Genomic DNA, 20553 nt, shown 5'->3' with positions numbered 1-20553 from the left:
AGTGGTCTGGGCTCAGGCCCTGCTGTTTGCTTGGTGGTGGGTGAGTGTGTCAGCCTTTTGCTCTTCAGTTTCTTCACTATTCCGATGGAGATAGTTACTGCCCTAGGATGGTGCTGATGGACATCAACAGTTTGTGCAGAGCACCTCAAGCCAGGCTCGCCAGGGAGGAAATGTTCAGTGTTCTGTGGAGTAAAATCCCAGCGTAGCTACACTCACAATACAGTTATCCTCGATGGAGAAGGCCCTAGAACAGCTTGGGGCTGGAAGACAGGCATGGGAGTTAATTGAGAAATAGGCTTCTTGAAAAGGGAATTAATTTACAGGAGCAGGTAGCATTAGTCGGAGTGAGCAGGGTGGGAGCGTGTGATGGGGCACAGACAACAGAATCTGAGAAATTCCACTTTGGATGGGTAGGAGGAATCAAAACTGGAAAGAGGGCATGACCTCTGCCTTATCAGATGATATGGATGGGAGTTTTCAGAAGGTAGCCGAGGGTGCCCTGCTGCACAGAAGATCTAAGCCTGGAGGAGGCAGTCTGAGTGTCAGGGGGAAGCCTCGGTGCCGCTGGGGCCAGCAGAGGCAGAGGAAGGAGCCACACTCCCTGGAGGTTAGAGGCAGCATTAGGGACCTAGTGGACACACCGAGCTCATGTGTTATGATGTGGTATGTCTTTAAATTCCAGTGTGACCAGTTGTGGTTATTGTTCTTGGTAGTGCTCTCACTAAAGGTTTCAGGTCTTTCACTCCCCCCCTCACCCCCAATAAGTCATGCTATTCTTAGTTTGAGCTTAAGAAGCTCACGTTTTTAAGAGTGTATATGTCCATGGGTGGGGGAGAGAGCATAATAGTTATGCAAAGAGACTCTCATGTCTGAGGCTCCAAAGTCCCAGGTTAAATCCCCTGCACCACCATAAGCCAGAGCTGAGCAGTGCTCTGGTAAAAAAAAAAAAAAGAAAAAAAAGTGTCTATGTCCAGCCCTGGAAGAACTCTGTGATTCCTTGCCCCAAGGCTGGGCAGTGCAGGAAGGAGGGGTGTGAGGGAGAAGCAAAGTGTATGGGACATTTCCCCAAGGACTGGCAGACCTGACTGTTTGCCAGAAGCTGGTCTACATCAGCTGGAGTGCTCTTCATTTTATATTTCGGTGGCTGCGCTTACACATTTTTATCCTCTTTGTGATCTTTTGGTACAGTCAGAGCAAGCACTTGACGCTGAATCGCACCCTCAGCTGAGCAGAGCCCCCTCGCAAGCTGCGGAAAGTAGTCCCACCAAGAAGGTAAGGCAGCATGAGGAGGCCGCTGTGGTGGCACTGTGAGCCGCTGCTGCCCAGACTTCTTGCCTCTAGCTACAGATGTCTTGATATGAGCGTAAACGATCCAGATTTCCTAGAACTTGGGTTCTCTGTGAAGACTGGGAGCCTGATGATTCCTGGGCTTGACCTTGATGTTGCTGACAGTTTGTGTTTCCCTCATCAAGCTCCCAACTAAAGATAGCAGCTTTGCTTTTAGCAAGACCAAGAGGCATGGTGGGATGGGGCCGATGCCTTTGGCAGAAACCTACACTTCTGCTGAGCACCTCTGGGAGATGGGGCAGTCCTGCCGTCTTTGGACTTGTGCCATACTTCCCTCTTGCATCCTGAAAATTTCACCTCAACCCTCCATGTTACCACGTCACCATTCTCGTATCCTGATCTCCCTTGACCTTCACAGCCTGTTATTCTGGTTTTCATAGGCCCTTCTCGCATCAGAGAGTGGGCCTGGGATCCTCTGGGGTAGCAGGCCTGCTTTTTTTTTTTTTTTTTTTTTCTTTTTTCTGGGAGATGATGGCTCTTGCGCTTGACTTTCTGTATGAATCAGTATAGGCAGATGATGAGCATATAGCTAAGACTGCTACCAACTTGAAAACTGATGTTCCAGAGTGGCTCAGATTGAGACTACAGCCGGTGTTATCTTTAGTTAGGGGTTCATGGGGGGTGCAGTGTACATAGCGAAGGTGGACGAGTGGGCCATTGGAATCTGATCCCTGTCATCTTTCTGGTGACCGAGGAAGTAGTTGACTGCACACCTGGAACAAAGGAAAGGCCACTGGAATCTGGTGCCTGTGTCTCCCTTGTTCTTGCTGAGCCATGAATCTCTCACAGTTTTGGGGGTAGAGTTGGGTAGAGCACAACCCTGACCTTGCAGACAAAGCCAGAGGCACATGGGGTACCGGCATTATGGGAAGCAGATTTTTTTTTTTTTAACTTTCTTCTGAATCCACAGGACACACATGCTCAGCCACCATTAAAGCCTATCCGTAGGAAGTTCCGAACTGAAAATCAAGCTACAGAAAACCAAGAACCTTCTGCCACTGTAGGTGGACCGAGTTCTGCAGCAACTGCGAAGGCCCATCCAACAGTCCAAAAGTAAGTAGATTGCATACATGAGGCCAGGGCGGGAACTTTCTGTTTATTGTATTCAAAAGATTGGTTGATCTGTACGAGAATGACTCAGGGCAACACTCTTGGCCTGTGTGGCGCTGGGGATTGAACCGAGTTCCATCAAGCACGCACATTCTGTGCTTTGCTACTTAGCCACTTCCCTGCAGAGACTTCTGTCTCACCTGTGTTTCCATTACACTCATACCCATAGAAGGCTGTGACAGCGGTTGTGATCTTACCTCACTCATCTCTAATGATCACATAAGAGAGAGATTTTCTACACTGTGGAACTTATCCTGGCCCAACGGGGTGTGGTATGTTTCCCTTTGGTTTGATTCCTTCCCTTTCTCCTTCCCTCCGCACTCCAATTCCGCTTCCTTGTACTGTCCCACATTTCGCTAGGAAGAAGACAGTAATATCAGTGGCAGTTTTCCACTATTGCCTGGCTTGCGCCATACTCCCCTATGTGGAGTGCCACTTCCTTTTAATCTCTGTCAAACACAGAATGGCCATGAACAGAACCTTCCAGAGATCTATCTAATTGATTGTAACAGACTTGGAGGAGAGGTTGGGGACACCCAGGGACATGGCCAGGGAACAAGAAAATGATATTTGCACAAGCCATCCTACTTCAAAAGTCTCTGGCTTTAAGTAGAGCCCTCTCTTGTTTCCATTTCCCTGTGTAGACCCCTGGGCAGATGACCTCACCAGTGTGTCCTGGAGCCCCACTTCCCAGAGCCCTTCCCCACTAGGGAAAGAGAGAGGCAGGCTGGGAGTATGGGCGACCTGCCAGTGCCCATGTTCAGCGGGGAAGCAATTACAGAAGCCAGACCTCCCACCTTCTGCAACCCACCATGACCTTGGCTCCATACTCCCAGAGGGATAAAGAATAGGAAAGCTATCAGGGGAGGGGAGGGGATACGGAGATCTGGTGGTGGGAATTCTGTGGAGTTGTACCCCTCTTACCCTATGATTTTTGTCAGTATTTTCCTTTTTATAAATAAAATTTAAAAAAGAAAAGAAAAGAAAGTTCACATAGCATACAGGCCATGCTTTGAAATGTCGAGTCCAGTGGGAAATACTCAGTTCGTCCATCAGTATGATGCTAATTCTAGTTCTCTATCTTTGTGGGCACTCTTTGTCCTGTTGAGAAGGTTCCCCCTCTAGTCATTGCTTTCTGAGAGTTTTGTTTTTCTCATACATGGGTGTTGCATTTTGCCAGGTGCTCTTCTTAAAGCAAGTGATAGTCCTGGGATTTTTCTTTTTTCACCTGCTGAGGTGTGGTGGGTTGTGTTTATTTATTTTTGAAAGTTGGCCTCGTCTTGTACCCCTGTACTAAGGTGTATAACTCCTTTCATCTGGCGCTGAGTCTTACTGCCTAACATTTTGTCAGAGCTTTTTCATGTCTCTGTTCATGAGGGACATTGTGTCTAGTCTCTGTTTTGCTAAGGCTGCCCCTTTCCAAGTCCTTTGGTTAGAGAGACGAGAGTTGCGAGGGAGCTGTGGTCTGTGCTCATGGACACTCACCACCAACCTGCCCTCTGTTCAGTCTGGAATATACGGAGAAAAGAGGACGCCCAGGGAGGTTACCGGTGTATGTGCTTCCTTGGGCGCCAGGCTCCCTGGGCTGCTCGCCTTCTTCACTCCGCCCTTCGGAGTCATGCTCGTTCCGTACATAATGTTCTCAATTTGAACTGCACATGTGGGCAGACTAGAGAGAAGCGTGTCTGCTCTGTCTTGCCCTGCAGCTGCAAGTTCAGTCTTTATTTTTTAAATCTCTTTATTGGGGGGGTTATAATCTTTACCTTTTAAAAGTGCAGTTTAAAGTCTCTTCCCTGCTTCTGTGGTTAAAACTTTAATCTTTAACTCTGAATTTGTTAGGAAAAGACGTATGTCTTCTACAGGTTAACAGAGTTGCTAGCACGGTGTATGTCCTCAGTGACTATTACTCAGGACCCTGCAGTGACCATAGTTCTGTTCCAGTTCAGTTGCTCTGGTCTGAAACTCGTCTCTAATAATTGTAAATGTACATAGTTTTTTCTAGAGCAACTAAAACTGTCTTCTTGTTTTGAAAATTCATTGCTTCTTATTGTGGGCATAAAGGTATAAGTCACATGACCACGATGATCTATCATCCTAACCTTGTACATTTTTAATAAGGTGCCAGGGAATGAAATAGGGGCCTTGCCCATGTGTGCTAGCCCCAGGTGACCCCCTTGGCTCCATTTTCCCACTGTGTCCCCCTAGTGGGGGTGGAGAGGGTTGGAAAAAGGGAGGAGAGATACCAAAGCACGATTCCATGACTCCATGCTCCGTGGCTTTCCATGGTGCTCCAGTGTAGGCCCCGGGCTCCAATTCAGAGTGTCACACAGTTGCACATGGTTAGACTTGTGCTGAGTCTTCTGGCCCCAGTCAACTGTGGACAGTTTTGAGGGGTTTGAGGGTGCATAGAATAATCAGGATGGACATGGAGTGGACAGGGTGGTCTGGGATGTAGGGTCACGTTAGTCCTGCTCTGTGAACTTACTGTGACCTAGTTTGGGAATATTGCTTTCCTCAGGTGTTGCAAACGTATGCAGTGAGTGAACGAACGCGGGCAGGCGGGCACACAGGAGAGTCAGGCATCAGATAACGGAGGGCTGATGTCGGGTGGCTAAATTAATGTAGGATTCTTGCAAAAGAGAATGTTCTTCTCTTCTTTGCTCTCAGACTTGGTCACAGAGGCCACCTGCGGATCTTTCAAATGCCACTAATGCTTACTCAAAAAGGGTATCCCAGTTCACAGAGATTGTCAGGAAGAAATACTTATTAAAATGTCTTGAAATAAATGGAATGCATTGTGTTTGAAAAGACCCGATTCGCAGCTTTGCTTCAAGTTATAGAATGGATGTAAGGTAATTCATCCTGACAAATCCATTTCATTTGGTGCCTGCCTGCCTGCGGCCTGCCCACCTGTCATTCAAGAAGCACTGTGACATTAGGCTCTTGCTAGCTCAGCACTTCTTTCTGAACAGTAGTATACTGACCTGCGAATGCCCAGGCTTCCGTGTTCGATTTTACTCAACTATTTGTACTTTTCTATAGGCAATCTTCCAAACAGAAGAAAGCTATTCAGACTGCTATCCGCAAAAATAAAGAGGCAAATGCAGTACTGGCCCGGCTGAACAGTGAGCTCCAACAGCAGCTCAAGGTGAGGAGCTTCTCAAATTTAGATCACCAGGTTTGGCATCTGTCTGTTCGTTTGTGTGTGTGTGTGTGTTTTTTTTGGTTTTTTTTTTTTTAGTTTTCACAAGCATTGGCTTGAGTGTCTGGCTCAATTCCTGTTGGTAAGACCGGTATCTTTGTTCCCAACCACCTTTTGTAGTAGAGAGAATTGCTATATTTATTAAGCTCCATGGAGCTTTGAGTCCTTAGACATGCTGAAATAGACCACTGTTTATTAATGTTTCACCCTGTATTTTCCTTTGCTTTGTTTCGTAAATCCTCCCTCTGAATGAGATCATCTGGTATTTGTCCTTCTCCTGGGCTGTGTATGGCGTGTTAGCTGGAAGGATAGAAAGTCTCTCACAAAGGCTCTTTGAAGTATTCTCTGCTGTGCAAAGCTTCTGGACCAACCCTTAATTTGTTTAGCTCCTTGCTGAACGATGCTGTGCTTACTTCAGTAGAAGACGGTGGCCCTGACGCTATCCCTTGGGACCTTGGAAGTCGCTCCATATTGGGACCTGTGTCCTTACCACCTGCTTCTCTTCCCCAGTCATCTCTCCTGCACTTGCTTTCCAAGGCTACCTTAACAAAGTTGACTACAGACTAGTGGCTTAAAATGGTAGGCGTGCCTTTTCATAGATTTCTGTGGTCTGAAATCTGACTCTTCCTCCCCTCCCCTCCCCTCCCCTCCCCTTCCCCCTACACCTGGTGCTTGCTGCCAATCCTTGGCACCCCCTCTGGCTTGTAGATGTACCGTGCTTCATTTCTGCTCCCTCGGTCACCTGATGTCCCCTCTATATGTGCCCAAATTCCTCTTTGGACAGTTATGGTGGTCAGTTCTACCCACGGCGCCCCCTGCCTCTCTGCAGGAATGGTCTCGTTCACACCTCAGGGTGCTCTGGGGTTGCCTGTTGTCTTTGACCCCACTCCTTTCTTCAGTTGCTGCCTCCTTTCTCTGGATTCTGTCAGGGCGAAGTCCTTACTTTGACCCTAACAATTTTTGGTGTACTTCTTCAGCATGGCCTCATTAATCTCCACTCACAGTCCTCTTAGGACCACATCCCATGGACCTGAAATACCTTTTCTGACTGACTTTTGGGATACATACTTTTCTCATTTTCCTTCTACTTCACTGATTCTTCTGTTTCCTGCTATCTCCTCTCTCTCTCTCTCTCTCTCTCTCTCTCTCTCTCTGTGTGTGTGTGTTATTGGGAGGCTATTAGATGGTTGATGTTTTACGGTCCAGTTGTTGTACAGCTTGTCATCTTACTATGCTGGGCGTCACCCTCTCACCCCGACTTAGGTCCTTTCCCGCCATCACACACCAGGACCTGAAGCCCTCCCTGTCCTCCCACCCCACTCTCCCTTGTTTCGGTGCAACACACCACAGCCCGTCCAAGCTTGACTGTGCGTTTCAAAACCCCTTTCTGTTCTTGTTGAGCTCTGCCTGCATCCATCCCCCTTTTATTTCTCTTTGCCCCAGCACTCCACCCCTTGCCCCAAAATTTAACATGAAAAAGTTGAAACATGCAAGAAAGCTGAAAGAATCCGCACGGCAAATACACTGTAGCCTGCACTTTGATTCTGCCATTTCACTGTGGCTGCTGTGCCACGCAGGCAGGTTCATTCCTCCACCCGCTCCTTAGAAGGCTGTCTTAGTTATGACGGGCAGGTTCATTCCTCCACCCGCTCCTTAGAAGGCTGTCTTAGTTATGACGACTTGGTTTTTTTTTTAAAAATTACAGCTATCTGTGTTCTCCCCCTGCCCATTTTAGCATGCGTACCATTGAGTAGATGTAGTGTTTTGCTGTCTTTTGTTGAGAAGCCTTCATGACTTGAATGAATGTGCAAATATGAAGTGTCCATCGCTGAGTTTTTAGCAACTGGAGAGAGTTACAGAATTCAATTCCTGTCTCTTTCACACAGAGGCAACCAGTATTCTAATTCTTACCACATGGTGTTGCCTTTTCCATAATTCTATGTAACTGGGGTCCTAGAACATTTACTTTTGTGTGAAGCTTCTCGCCCATGGTGTTGGGTTCTGCGGATTTATTTATCTTGCTAACAGACACCTGAACTGGTTCAGTGCAGGGCTGTTTTGAGCGCGGCTGCACTCCTGAGTCAGTCTTACGAGGACGTGATGTTTTCCTTTCTCTCTGGGCAATACCTAGAGCTGGAGCCGGCGGGGAACCTGGTGAGCAGACGCGGTTGATTTGATTAGGAGCTGCTGCTCGCTTCCCTAGAGGTTGGGCACTTTAACCTCCCACCTCTCAGGGTTGACGTGCCGGTTGTTCGCACATCCTCACCACACCCGATGCTACTTTCCTGCTAATCCTAACCAGTCTGTGGCGATGCAGTTTCTACTTTGCCTCTCTCCGTGACGCTTACATCGAGTACTGCCCTATGTGAGTCTTCACCTTTCATTTATTTTCTCTTTTGAAGTCTTTCGAACGTTTAAAAAATTGAGATATAAATCTCTTGGGGGTGCTGAGTTGCAGATGGGTGCCTTTGGCATTTTCTTGGCTACTCGTTGTTTTTTGTTAGATCTGTTCTGTGAATGTTTCCTCCCAGTCTTGGTCTGACTATTCATTTTAGTGACTATCTTTTCATGAACGTAAGTTTTTAACTTGGATGCAGTCTTATTTGTGATCTTTATGGTTGTTTCTTTCTGCAAACGCCATGTTTGACTACATCTAGATTATGGAGATACTCTCCTATGCCTTCTAAAGACCTCATTGTTTAAGCTTATGTTTAAGTCTGAGATCTAATTTTAAACTACATTGTTTGAGGTAAAGTCGACATACAAGAAAACTGTACGTTTTTATTGTGTCAGAATCAGTGAATTTGCAGATAATTTTATATCCAGGAAAGAATTATCATGACAGTTTGTGTCACAAAACTGTCACTTGTACAAGTTTCCTCCTGACCTTTTAATTCGTGATAAGAACACAACATGAGATTGACCTGCTTCGGCTAGGTGGCTCGCTGAGTAGAACAGGTGCCTCACCATGTGCGCAGCCTATGTTCGAATCCTGGGAAGTGGCTGCTATGGCACAGAGGGTGCTCTGGTTCTCTGGTCTCTCTCTAAGTCTCTGCCTCATGCCCTTGTGTCTGTATGGGAAGAAAAAGCAACCAGAGTGAAACCTGGCTCTGTGAGAGGAAGATATATATATATGCTTTCTTAGCACATTTTAGATCATCTATCACAGTATTTTTAACTCCAGGCACTGTACTGTTCCATAAATCTCAAAGTCTTATTCATCTTACATCGCTTCGAAGACTACCTCGTTTCTCCCTCCCCCTAGGCCCTGGGCAGCCATCATCCTAACACTCTGCTTCTGTGAGTTTGCACTGTTGTAGATTCCTCATGTCAGTGGTGTCATGTAGTGCTTGTCCACTTTCATCTACCATACAGTCCTTTTTCAGGCTGAATAATATTTCTTTGTGAGTACGTGCATTTTCCTTATCCGTTCGTTTCTCGATGGCTGTTCGGACCGTTTCCACACCTGGGCTAGCGTGACTAATGCTGCAGTGAACATAGCAGTGCAGGTATCTCTTTGAGTTGCTGATTTCAGTTCATTTACATATATACCCAGAAGTGGGATTGCTAGATCATAGGGTGGTTATTTGTTTCAGCTTTGTTGTGATATAATTTGCCTGCAGCATTGTTTAATTTGAAGGTGTACAAAATGTTGGGTTGGTAGACTCACTCATATATTGAAATCATCAAAGTATTGTTGGCAATATCTCCATAACATCACATACTTGCCATTTCTCTTATGTGGTGAGAACATTTGATACCTACTTTTGGCAAATCTCAAGTATTCTTAACTGTAGTCACCATGACATCTGGGTACCCAGAAACTATTCATCTTATGGCTAGATGTTTGTACCTTTGGCTACCATCTCCCCATTCTTCTCCTCCCTCCAACCTCTGGCAGCCATTCTAAGCTCTAATTAAAAAAAAAAATTATTGGGGGATTAATGGTTTACAATTGACAGTAAAATACAATAGTTTGTACATGAATAACATTTCCATATAAAAATACAACCCCCACTAGGTCCTCTGCCATCATGTTCCAGGACCTGAACCCTTCCCCCAACCCCAGAGTCTTTTACTTTGGTGCAATACACCAACTCCAGTCCAAGTTCGGCTTAGTGTTTTCCCTTATGATCTTGTTTTTCAACTTGTGTCTATAAATGAGATCATCCCATATTCATCCTTTTGCTTCTGACTTATTTCACGTAACATGATTTCTTCCTGCTCCATCCAAGAAGGGGTAAAGAAGATGAATTCACCATTTTTAATACCCGAGTAGTATTCCATTGTGTATAGAGACCACAACTTACTCCTAAGCTCGAAATCTGACTTTTTCAGATTCCACACGTAAGTGGTATCATATGGCATTTTCCTTTCTCTGATTGGCTTCATTTAGCTTGATGCCCTCATGATCCATTCAGGTCACCCGTGGCATTGTCCTTCTTGCTCATGGCTGAATCACGGCCTGCCATTTCTAACTGGCACGTCTTCATTAGCCGGCTTTGCTCCGCATGTTATGGCTGTTGTGGCCAATGCTTCGGTGTCAGTGAGCATGCACACTTGATGCCAAGGTCCAGGTGCGACCTACAGTTCTCAGACCCCCTTTTGCTCCTCCTTCCAATAGATACTGATGTTGTCAGTTTGAGTCTTTCAGGGGTTCTTTGATATAAAATCAGATTGGTTCCTGTTTTATCTCCATGCTTGGCTTGAGAAAAAGTTTTCTTTTTCTGCTCTGCATGATCAGAGATGCTCTGGGTCAGGTGAACAGAAGTCTGCCCATCAAAACAGAGCTCTAGTCATAGTCTCCAGTCAGTTCCCAGACTAAGTCAGCATGTAGATGCAGAAGCCCTTGAATAAAGGGGCATCTGGGTCCTGTTAAGGAAGGACCCCACTGTGCAGCCAAAATGTACACCATTGGTCCTTCTCTTAGCCTTTACCAAAGGAATTTTCCCCCTAACAACCATCTTCCCACGTGATACTACATTGCAGAAAAGGAAATAACTAATCAGATGGGGTGGGAGGGTCGACTGGAGGCTCCTTCTGAACTGACACTAATTCCAGGAGCCACAAAATGTGTCTGTAATCTGCCAGCCACAGTAGGGCTGCGGAGGTCCAGTGCTCTTAGAGTATCTCAGGTCCGTCTGGCCGTGGCTCAGGGATCCCCAAATCACTCCATGTTTATTTTCCTACTTCTTTTTAAAAATATTTATTTATTCCCTTGTTGTTCTTGTTGTTTTATTGTTATAGTTATCATTGTTGTTGTTATTGATGCTTCTTTCTTCAGTTCAGTTATAGTGTTACCTTGTTCTGCTAATTGGCCTTTTAGCTCAGCCATTTCAGCTTTCAGTTTTCCAATTACCTCGAGGTAGCTAGTATTTTCCTTGAGGGTCTCATCTGTTGTTTCCCTAATTCTGATAGCCCTTTCCTCCTTTCCTCATTTCTGTGATTATTAGGTTTATTGTTGCTTGCATACTTTTCTTATCTATGGTTACTTCTGACTGATTTGAAGTTTCTTCTGGGCTCCTGCCCTGATTCATTATGGCAGCAGTTTTATTGGCTCTTGATTTAACCATTTATTTTTAATCGATGTGGTTTGTATTTTTCTGTTCTGTCGTTCTTCAGTTGTTGTGTTTTGAGTATAAGCCACGCTATCCTTCGGAGCTTTCACAAATGCAGTCACCAGCCTCAGAAATTACAACAATAGCAACTGAAGCAAGGATTGATGCAGTTCAACCAGTACCAGTTAGCCAAATAACACCTCCAGTCCAAGGAAAAATAGCAACCAATACCAAAAGAAAAAGAAAGAGAGGAAGAAAGGAAAGCAAGAATAGACAATTATGCAAATCTACTGTCCACTGTAAATTCCAGGAATAAAAAGGGGAGAAAGGGAAGTAGAAAAAAAGACACACACACACACACACACACACACACACACACACACACACAGAGAGTTCACTCCGAGTAAGATTTCTTCCCCAAAATAATACACAAATGAGTATCAGTAAATTCAGAAAGCAAAAGAAGGAAGAAAAAAAAAGCAGTGAAAGGAAAAAGTTTGTTTTTTTTTTTAGTTAGCTAGGAGGAGAGAAAAAGGAGAGTGGAGGGAAGAGGTAGAGAGAAACAAGTTCCTCTCACAATGGCTAGGACACCCAGTCACCCTATCCAGAGAATTCCATGTTGTAAGCTGCTTCTTTTTGGAGCTCACACCAGCTGTTGTTTCCAAGTCGCCATCTTGGCTCCACCCCACACACAAACTTTAAACGAGGCCCACACTCCTAACTCTGGATCCTACTTAACTCTCTAATGGAAGTGTTTGCGGATCCAAATGCAAGTTTCTTTATGCTGTCTGATGATGAAGAAACCCAGGAAATGACCTTTTTGCTTCTTTTGTCTTTCTTTTCTCTGTTTTGTACCCACAGGAAGTTCATCAAGAACGGATTGCTCTGGAAAACCAATTGGAACAACTTCGCCCAGTCACTGTGTTGTGATCTCCCTTCCCCAAGATTCAAGTAACAGTGGGTGACCTTTTCTGCCAAGATTCTTCATTTGAATGTTTGAGCCTAGCTTTGTTATAGGTGTCTGACCACGTCAAAAGCTGTGAGCAGTGATTATTAATCATATCACTTTTCCTCTTGTACTTCACTTGTACATTTTACTGTGGTAGAAAAAATTACAACTGACTTTCACACTTTGAACTGTAATTACCAGTGGAATTTCTCTCCCATTCATAAGTACTTCATCAAGGTGTTAGATATTGCTCCTTACCAAAAATCAATCTTCTTAGCACATAAAAATTAATTTAGAGCATTATTTATTTAAAGAATTTATGATTTATACAAAATCTGATAACCCAGTTAATTCAGGATGGTAGTTTTATTTTTGTGTGTGTATATACACACAAACATGTATATCATATATAGTAGGTTGGTCTCCTGAATAATTGGAATTCCAGCTAGATAGTCTTGCATGATTATAATAAAAATCAAACAAAAGCCTCAGATTTAGACTGGCACTGTGCCCTCCACCACTATATGCCAAAACTTGCTTCTCTAGTGCCATTTTGATATTATATCTAGCTATAAATAATACATGACTATTGCTTTCTGTTGAGTGTCAAGGACTTATTAGATTTTCCCACCTTTGTAAAGTGGAAGTTCTGTCAATGATCTATTTAACTCAGCCACCCTAGGCCATCAATTCCAACAACTCAGTCCTTTCCCATGAAGTTTTGTGCAAGAACACTGGGTTTTAACTGCCTCACCCAATCAAATTAGAACAGCAGCTGCCAGCTCTCTACTTTTATCCTGCATGGGATAACGTTTCTGTGAATGCATGAATTTGGAAACTACACATCGAATATGAAAGGCTGATGATAGTGTTTGGATTGGTGAATAGTTGTTGTTTGAACCCAGTTATTCAAACTGGGGGAGGGAGGGAGATGGTTGCTATGAACAATCTAACAAACCTTGGGCATTATTTTTGTCTTTGTTATTTTAACCCGGATTGTGAGTACATTGGGTATGAAGAAGTAATGGAAGAAAGCCAGTCAGTCCTCACACTGGATGGACAACTGTTTTGCCCTCTGTGAAATGCACCTTTGGCAAATGATTGCTTCATACGCTTTCCAGAGGAGCCAGGTGACTGCAGCATACGTGATGTACAGCTTCAAGCTTCCCTTTTGAAGCCAGTGTACTAGAGGAATATAAGTAGCTAAGGCTTCTGAAAGTCCGAGATGAAGATGGAAACTGACCAACCCTCACGGGGATCAGAGCACACCAGCTTTCATAGCATTTTGAAAGACAGATGGCAAGCAATGCTGTCGTACACATTTTGCTAATTTATTCATTCTTAGGGTAGAGGTATGGCTGTGCCTAGTGTCCTTTGTGAAGGGGTCTAGGGTAGATTTGCAGTATGTGGGATTAAATCTTTGATTTTAGTAGAGGCGAGATCTTTTAGGGAAAGGCAGTAATTTAATGCTTATTGGAGAGACTCAAACAGATGATGCTTTTCCAAAGAAAAAGAAATTAATGGCTCTCTTCTGTGCATATGAAAGGCTTTTGTATTGATTCAATTTTGAAAATCACCAACTTGAACTATTCATTTATTTCCCTTTTCCTTCTCTCTTTAGATGCCTTTGTTATTCCCGTGGGAAGGCTTTAAGCAGTTTAAACCTTTCCCAAGATTAAGAATGGGTCAGTACAGGTTTTTAGTTTGTTTTGTTCACTCTGATCTTATCAAAAGTATCCTGGTTTCAAACCTAGTTGTTAAGCGGTCTTTCTCCTGAGGGGACCTAGAGTTCAAAGGCTGAAAGGACAGTAGGACTTGGTAGCAAGACTGTTGGGTACCTCAGTGACTCCTGTGTGTGGTGTATTGCTTCTGCCACCTCCATAACCAGCAGATGGGAAGCAAAGCTAAAAGGCACAGAGCCGGACTGCAGGTCCATGTCGTAAACAAAGCAGTTGGAAGGACCTAAATGCTTTGTGAACATTAGAGGAGTACTTTGAGCCTGGTTGGGAGAGGAGGCAGCACAGTGTCAGAGCTGAGACAACCTCTGTCTCATCTTGGCAGTTCGCATGTGGTGCTGAGGACCCACCGTCTGTGGCCCTTGCACTCATGAGAGGAGACGCCTGATGACAGAGGAGTGAGTGATGCCAGCTTGATTCTGAGTGAAATCCTTTCACCTCAAGCAGTACTAAAAATAGTTGACAAAGGTGTCTTCTATTGACCAGGCTGAATTTTATTGACTTAATCAGTCTCATAACATGAAAGCATGTTTTAGTGAGCTTTAGATCTCGGCTATATTTCTCTTGGATTGAAGCAAAAAAAAACAAAAAAAACAATCTGAGAGTAAAGAATATCATAGAACTATGTGTTCTTCTGAACACCTCACCTTTCATGATGCAATAAATTATTCTGTGTTTCTTGGCAGCACTTTTGACAGCTGTTGCTTTAAATGGATTCCATTTCTATATCCCTTAAGGGAGTTTGTTTTTAAAATAGACTACTGTGATTGAAATGAGCTCAATATATAGTAAGTCATAGTTTTCTTCAATATATATTTGGTTACTTGGTTCACAACATTCAATTTCAGCATATCTTAGGGTGAGTAATCAAAACCATGAATTTCCCTTTGACTTCTACTAATGTCTGAGCAATCATAAGGCATTCTTCCCTTCATATGGGACCTGAAGATTCTGTAGTCTATTTCTAAATGAGAGTTGTCTTATTTCTTAATTGACCTCACAAATACCTAATAATAGATGTATACGCAGAAGAAGATCAATAAGAAAGTAATCTGGAATGCATGTGCCTCTTGCAATTAAGACATCCAGTGCAAATATCTCTTCCTAAGCAGTCACTGGGAAGATCTCAATTACAGCATAACACCTAGAGCTAAAAACGTTTGTTCAACACAAACTAGAATCACACCTCCTGCCTAGATAACACCAAGGGAATGCGTTTTTTTTTTTCTTTTTTCCTTAATGTAGGAAAAAGAATTTCAACTGTCATAGCAACCAGATATTCCCATGTTATTAACAAGTAGGACTCCACAGGTTGTGACTTAAACATTAGAAATGTGAACAGGGAATCGGGCGGTAGCGCAGCAGGTTAAGCGCACATGGCGCAAAGCGCAAGGACCGGCGTAAAGATCCCGGTTCGAGCCCCCGGCTCCCCACCTGCAGGGGAGTCGCTTCACAGGTGGTGAAGCAGGTCTGCAAGTGTCTGTCTTTCTCTCCCCCTCTGTCTTCCCCTCCTCTCTCCATTTCTCTCTGTCCTATCTAACAATGACATGAATAATAATAAAAAACAACAATGCAACAAAAGGGAAAATAAATAAATATTAAAAATGTCTTCTCTTTAAAAAAAAAGGAAGAAAAGAAATGTGAACAAAATGGAATATCACTTGAAAGATCATTTCCCTCCTCTAATTAAATAGAACCCTAGTAGCTTTTGTTTCTCTTTCCAACCAATGTGTTTCCTGTTTAAGTGTGGTTAAAAAAATAACTCTTTGATTTCAAAGGATCCTTCTGATCACACTTTAGTTATGAGTGTTTTGTTATGCTTGTTGCGGACTTGATGTGATTCAAGGAATGGAGAGCTCTGGATTTTTTTTTTTTTTTTTTTTGAGTTCTGAGATGGCACTTCTTGCTTCTCCTTTGACGCAGCTTAAGGGAGATTACCCACCATCGCCAGCAGACATTGATGGCAATGCCAACAGTCACTGATGGCAGTTTGTTGGTGAATCTAACTCTCTGAGCCACCCACTTTGCTTATTTCCGATAAGAAACCATCTAGTTACAGGAACAGCCCAAGAGTAATGCTAATAACAGCAAAAATGGAAGACTGGGCCTCAAAAGCAATGCAAGCAGATTCTAAGCTCCTTTCTTCCCTAAAATGAGCTTTTTTAGAGTCTGTCTGTCTTAAAAAAAAAAAGTGTTTTTCCTGAAACTGCCAGTCTATTAGTATAAGCAAGTCATCCCAGGCACAAGACCTCTTCAGGGGCTCTCTGCCTTGGGAATGGAACCCCATTGCATGGAGATTAGCTCAACAGAGTTGTATTTGAAGGCAACTTGTATGAGAGCTTCAACTGAATCCACCTTGAGACCCAGGTGTACTCTTTTCTTTAGCACTGCCATTCATTTTCTTCTGAGCACAAATCTGCTGTTCAAGTGAGCCAGAGGCAGGAAGAGCCATTTTAGTCTTTATAGCTGTGGGCCAGGAGAGATAATGAGCTGATGGTCTATTTTAACCTTGAAAGTAAAAAAAAAAAAAAAAAAAAGTCTATTTTTTCAGTACAGGTACATTGAACAGTAAAATGAGTAACGGTATAGTATATATTTGATGCCTTCTGTCTTTTCATAATAATGTGCTAAAAAGTTGTGCTAATAGTTTACTCAGCCAGAGTCTCATTCATATGCTAAGCATTAGGAATGTTACATATATATTGATCTTAAACTAAAAAATTATGGGATGCCCTATATTTGGATTGTGACCTGTAGACTTAAACTTAACCTTACTGCCTCTTTTTCACACTTGTTGATAAGTCTTCGAAGAATATAGTAGATTAAGGACCTCCAACCTTGGAGAATGTACATGATGTGAAACTGAGGTGCTATGTTAAAAATAAATGTATGCTAACTAAGTATGGCTCTTGTGCTGTCTTGGAGATCCATTATGCTCTGCATTTGATCTGGTGCATTTACTACAGATGACACAGAAAGCAGTTGGAGGTCTTTCCAGTTAAATTAAAGTCTGAGACTTGGGTGCTTTCGTCTCCAAGTAATCTGAGCTAGTCCCTTCAGTTTCTGTACACTGAAAGCGCTGGGAAGACATGAGATATCATTTCAAAGAGCCACTGAATTGAAAACTTGGTTTCATGTGAGGCCAGATTATTTGCTTTGTTTTGGGTCCTGTTCCTTCTGATTGAAAAATGTATGTACCTATACTAATGTCTGGAGTGGGCAGGAGTGAAGGTGTGGGTGTCAGAAAGACTTGAAACCCTGACCAGTGATCTGGCCACTAGTTTCTTACAACTTCTCTTCATAGAAGTCACACACATCATTTCTATGCATAGTCCACTTCCTAGAACTCAGTCACGTGACAGTAGTTAGCCGCAGGAGACACAGGGAACTGTAGTCTGGCTGTCCACACAGGAAGAGAGTTGTGGTGAGCACGTTGTCTGCAGAAGACACAAGGTAGTTCTGAGGAGACACAGGAGGGGCATCTTGACTCAGAGCATGGGGATCCCGCGAGGCTTCAAGAGGAATGAGCATAAACTACCAAGAGGATGTTGTTCTAGGCTGAAGGAGCTGCGTGAGCTAAGGCCAGTTAAAGGCAGGGCTAGTCTGGGATCTGAAAAAAACAGTCTCCTCTGGGTGGAATAGATGGATCTGGGGCGTGGAGGGGGAGAATATGGCAAGAGTCTGACCCAAGGGCAGATGGGAAAGCCTTGCCCTATGATCCTGCAATTCCTCTCCTGGGGATATATCCAAAGGAACCCAACATATCCATCCAAAAAGATCTGTGTACACATATGTTCTTGGCAGCACAATTTGTAATAGCCGAAACCTGGAAGCAACCCAGGTGTCCAACAACAGATGAGTGGCTGAGCAAGTTGTGGTATATATACACAATGGAATACTACTCAGCTGTAAAAAATGGTGACTTCACTGTTTTCAGCCGATCTTGGATGGACCTTGAAAAATTCATGTTAAGTGAAATAAGTCAGAAACAGAAGGATGATCTCACTCTCAGGCAGAAGTTGAAAAACAAGATCAGAAAAAAAGACACACACACACACACACACACACACACACACACACACACACACACACACACACACGTAGAACCTGAAATGGAATTGGCGTATCGCACCAAAGTAAAAGACTCTGGGATGGGTGGTTGGGGAGAATACAGGTCCAAGAAGGATGACGGAGGACCTAGTGGGGGTTGTATTGTTATATGGGAAACTGGGGAATGTTATGCATGCACAAACTATTATATTCACTGTTGAATGTAAAACATTAATTCCCCAATAAAGAAATTTTAAAAAGAAGAAGAAGGCACAAAGCACCCTGTGATTGAAACTACCTTCAAGAGTTCAGCACAAGTGCATGAAGTCGCTTCACTAATATTCAGGGAATGATTTGTATTCTTTTTTTTTTTAATCAGAGCACTGTTCAGCTCTAGCTTATGGTGGTGCAGGGGGATTGAACCTGGGACTTTGAAGCCTCAGGCATGAGAGTCTCTTTGCATAACTATTATGCTGTCTACCCCCACCCCTCCTGACATGAATGAAACCTGTTAGTTTGATTGGTTATACATCTTCTGTCATGTGTTTGGACAAAGGACCAAAACCCAGGAAGGGATTAAACCCTCATTGGCAGGAATCTTAGTGGTAGATGTGGGAGACTATTCCCTTCCTCAGCTCTTTCTTTTTGCTCTCTCTCTCTCTCTCTCTCTCTCTCTCTCTCTCTTCATTTTGCAAGGAGGATTATCAACATGCAGAAGTAAAGCATTTGGAAATGAAGCTGAGATATCCACTTCCTTTTGTGCAAGAGTTCTCAGTTGAGTTTAACATTTCTGAAACCTGAGCCTGGAGGAGAAAAATGCTCCTCACGTAGCATCTCCATGGCAAACTCCAGCTTCAGAGAGGTCTGCTGTGCTGTTTTCCAAGCATGGATGGTTCTGAATATGGACACTAGTGTTTGCAGATATAGCCAAGTGGTTTCTTCACTGTGTTTTTCTTTCAAACTTAGAATAGAAATGGTCTTTCTCTTTGAGGATCAGAATGCTTATTAGGTGGTTTTATAACCCAGTTACACTTTTATTTGCCCTGAAATTCTCTTAGCAGATTTGACATTAAAAAAAGGAATTGGCACAGACACTACTGTGTAAAATGTTTAAGATTCACTTGTGACTACCCCTTTTACATCATAAGTGAAAGCAACATCAGCAAGAAGGCATAAATATTATAGACATATATGTGTATAATATTTTATATAGTCTTCCTGATATTGCTTAGGCTTCTAAGTGTGTATAACACGCGTGCGCGCGCACACACACACACACACCTCTACACACATTTGTAACTGCAGTGTTTGTTTAGAACATAAGTGAACAGAACCTTTTTTGAAGGAAAGAGCATTTCTCAGTGACCAATGTTGAAATGCTTTTAGAACTGCTGCTGCATAGTGACCGTAAAAGCCGACTGACTTTTAGTCAGTTTCATTGTTGTTGATACATCTTCTGCTGAGAATGTGCCCCCTATTCTTATTCCTAGGGGGGACCACTTCCAGCCTTGGTTCAGTCCCGCAGAACAGAGCACGTCTCCACCCTTGTATTAGACTTAACCAAAGCCTGGAGGCTGAAGTAAAGCCAAGAGGAAGAAAGATAATGCTTGGGGAGTGAAATAAAGGAAAGCAAATCAAATACAGATACAGAGAATTGAGATGCAGGGTCTTTGAAATGCAGATGAAACTAGCTTGAACCTCAGCCCACTTGTGGTGGGCGCCTACCTTTCCATGTTCCTGGAGAATCTGAGAGGCAGAAGGAATGGTGGGGGAACCGATGCTTTAGTCTGAGTCCCTTCTGGCTCCGGCACGCTGCTAAGGAGGAATCGGCTTAATAAATGGACCACTTCTTTCCCCCCAGATACCGGTGCACAAGGCGTTCGTGTGTACACACGAGGAGGATGGGGGCACGCCATTTAGAATATTTAGGGAGGAGATGGGGGCTGAGAAATTGCTGAGGTGCTGGGCCACCACACGGCAAACACCCAGGGGACATTGTTCACATTGTGTGCTGTGTGAAAGATGCCCCCTGGACTTTGATGCAGATGCCCTGATGCCAGCATGAGCCGAGCCGTCCACTCTTCCTTGAAGTGTTCCTTCCTGCTCTTCCCCCCACCACCCCATCTGTTGTTGTTTTTGTGCTGGCTGGGGGAAGGTGGGAGTCTTATGGATGCTTCTAACCCCTGCCATATGAGCTCACTGCAGCCTTCCCCCACCAGCACGCATGCGCACACCCCAGGGGACGTTTGAAAGCACCTTGAACTTTCGGTTATCACAACTGGAGGACGTTTAGTCGGTGCAAGCTGGGGACACTGCTGAACATCCTGCAGGGCGCGGAATGGTCTCCACAATAGCACGGTGCGTGGCCCGAGGGAGAAAAACCGTGCTGTGAGGGAGGCCCTCGGCCACCACTCCCCTTTCTCTCTGTTCTCCAGAGCAGTGCAGACTCCTTCTCGACAGAGACACCCCTTCACCAGGTCAGGACCTCATCAGCAGGGTCCAGGTGGTGGTGCACCTGGGTGAGTACACACATCACGATGTGCAAAGACCCGAGTTCAAGCTACTGGTCCCCACCTATGGTGGGGGGGAGTTTCAAAAGTG

The 20553-nt window shown here is 44.0% G+C and overlaps 1 protein-coding gene across 9 annotated transcripts in view; it reads left to right on the top strand.

Moving 5' to 3' along the window:
- The window catches only part of REPS2 (RALBP1 associated Eps domain containing 2), a 141716-nt gene extending 128062 nt beyond the window's left edge, over nucleotides 1-13654 (top strand). For all 9 annotated transcript variants that reach the window (XM_060182983.1, XM_060182982.1, XM_060182987.1 and 6 more), the window contains 4 exons: nucleotides 1189-1272; nucleotides 2258-2400; nucleotides 5500-5605; nucleotides 12079-13654. In XM_060182983.1, the coding sequence (XP_060038966.1) occupies nucleotides 1189-1272; nucleotides 2258-2400; nucleotides 5500-5605; nucleotides 12079-12147 (402 nt within the window). In that variant the 3' untranslated portion in view covers nucleotides 12148-13654. The remainder of the gene's footprint in view (nucleotides 1-1188; nucleotides 1273-2257; nucleotides 2401-5499; nucleotides 5606-12078) is intronic.
- Nucleotides 13655-20553: the final 6899 nt, after the last annotated feature.

The sequence above is a fragment of the Erinaceus europaeus genome, chromosome X (genome assembly GCF_950295315.1).
Source record: "Erinaceus europaeus chromosome X, mEriEur2.1, whole genome shotgun sequence".
NCBI classification, from domain to species: domain Eukaryota; kingdom Metazoa; phylum Chordata; class Mammalia; order Eulipotyphla; family Erinaceidae; genus Erinaceus; species Erinaceus europaeus.
Note: the sequence above shows the minus strand (reverse complement) of the source record. Positions and strands in the feature narration are given on the sequence as shown.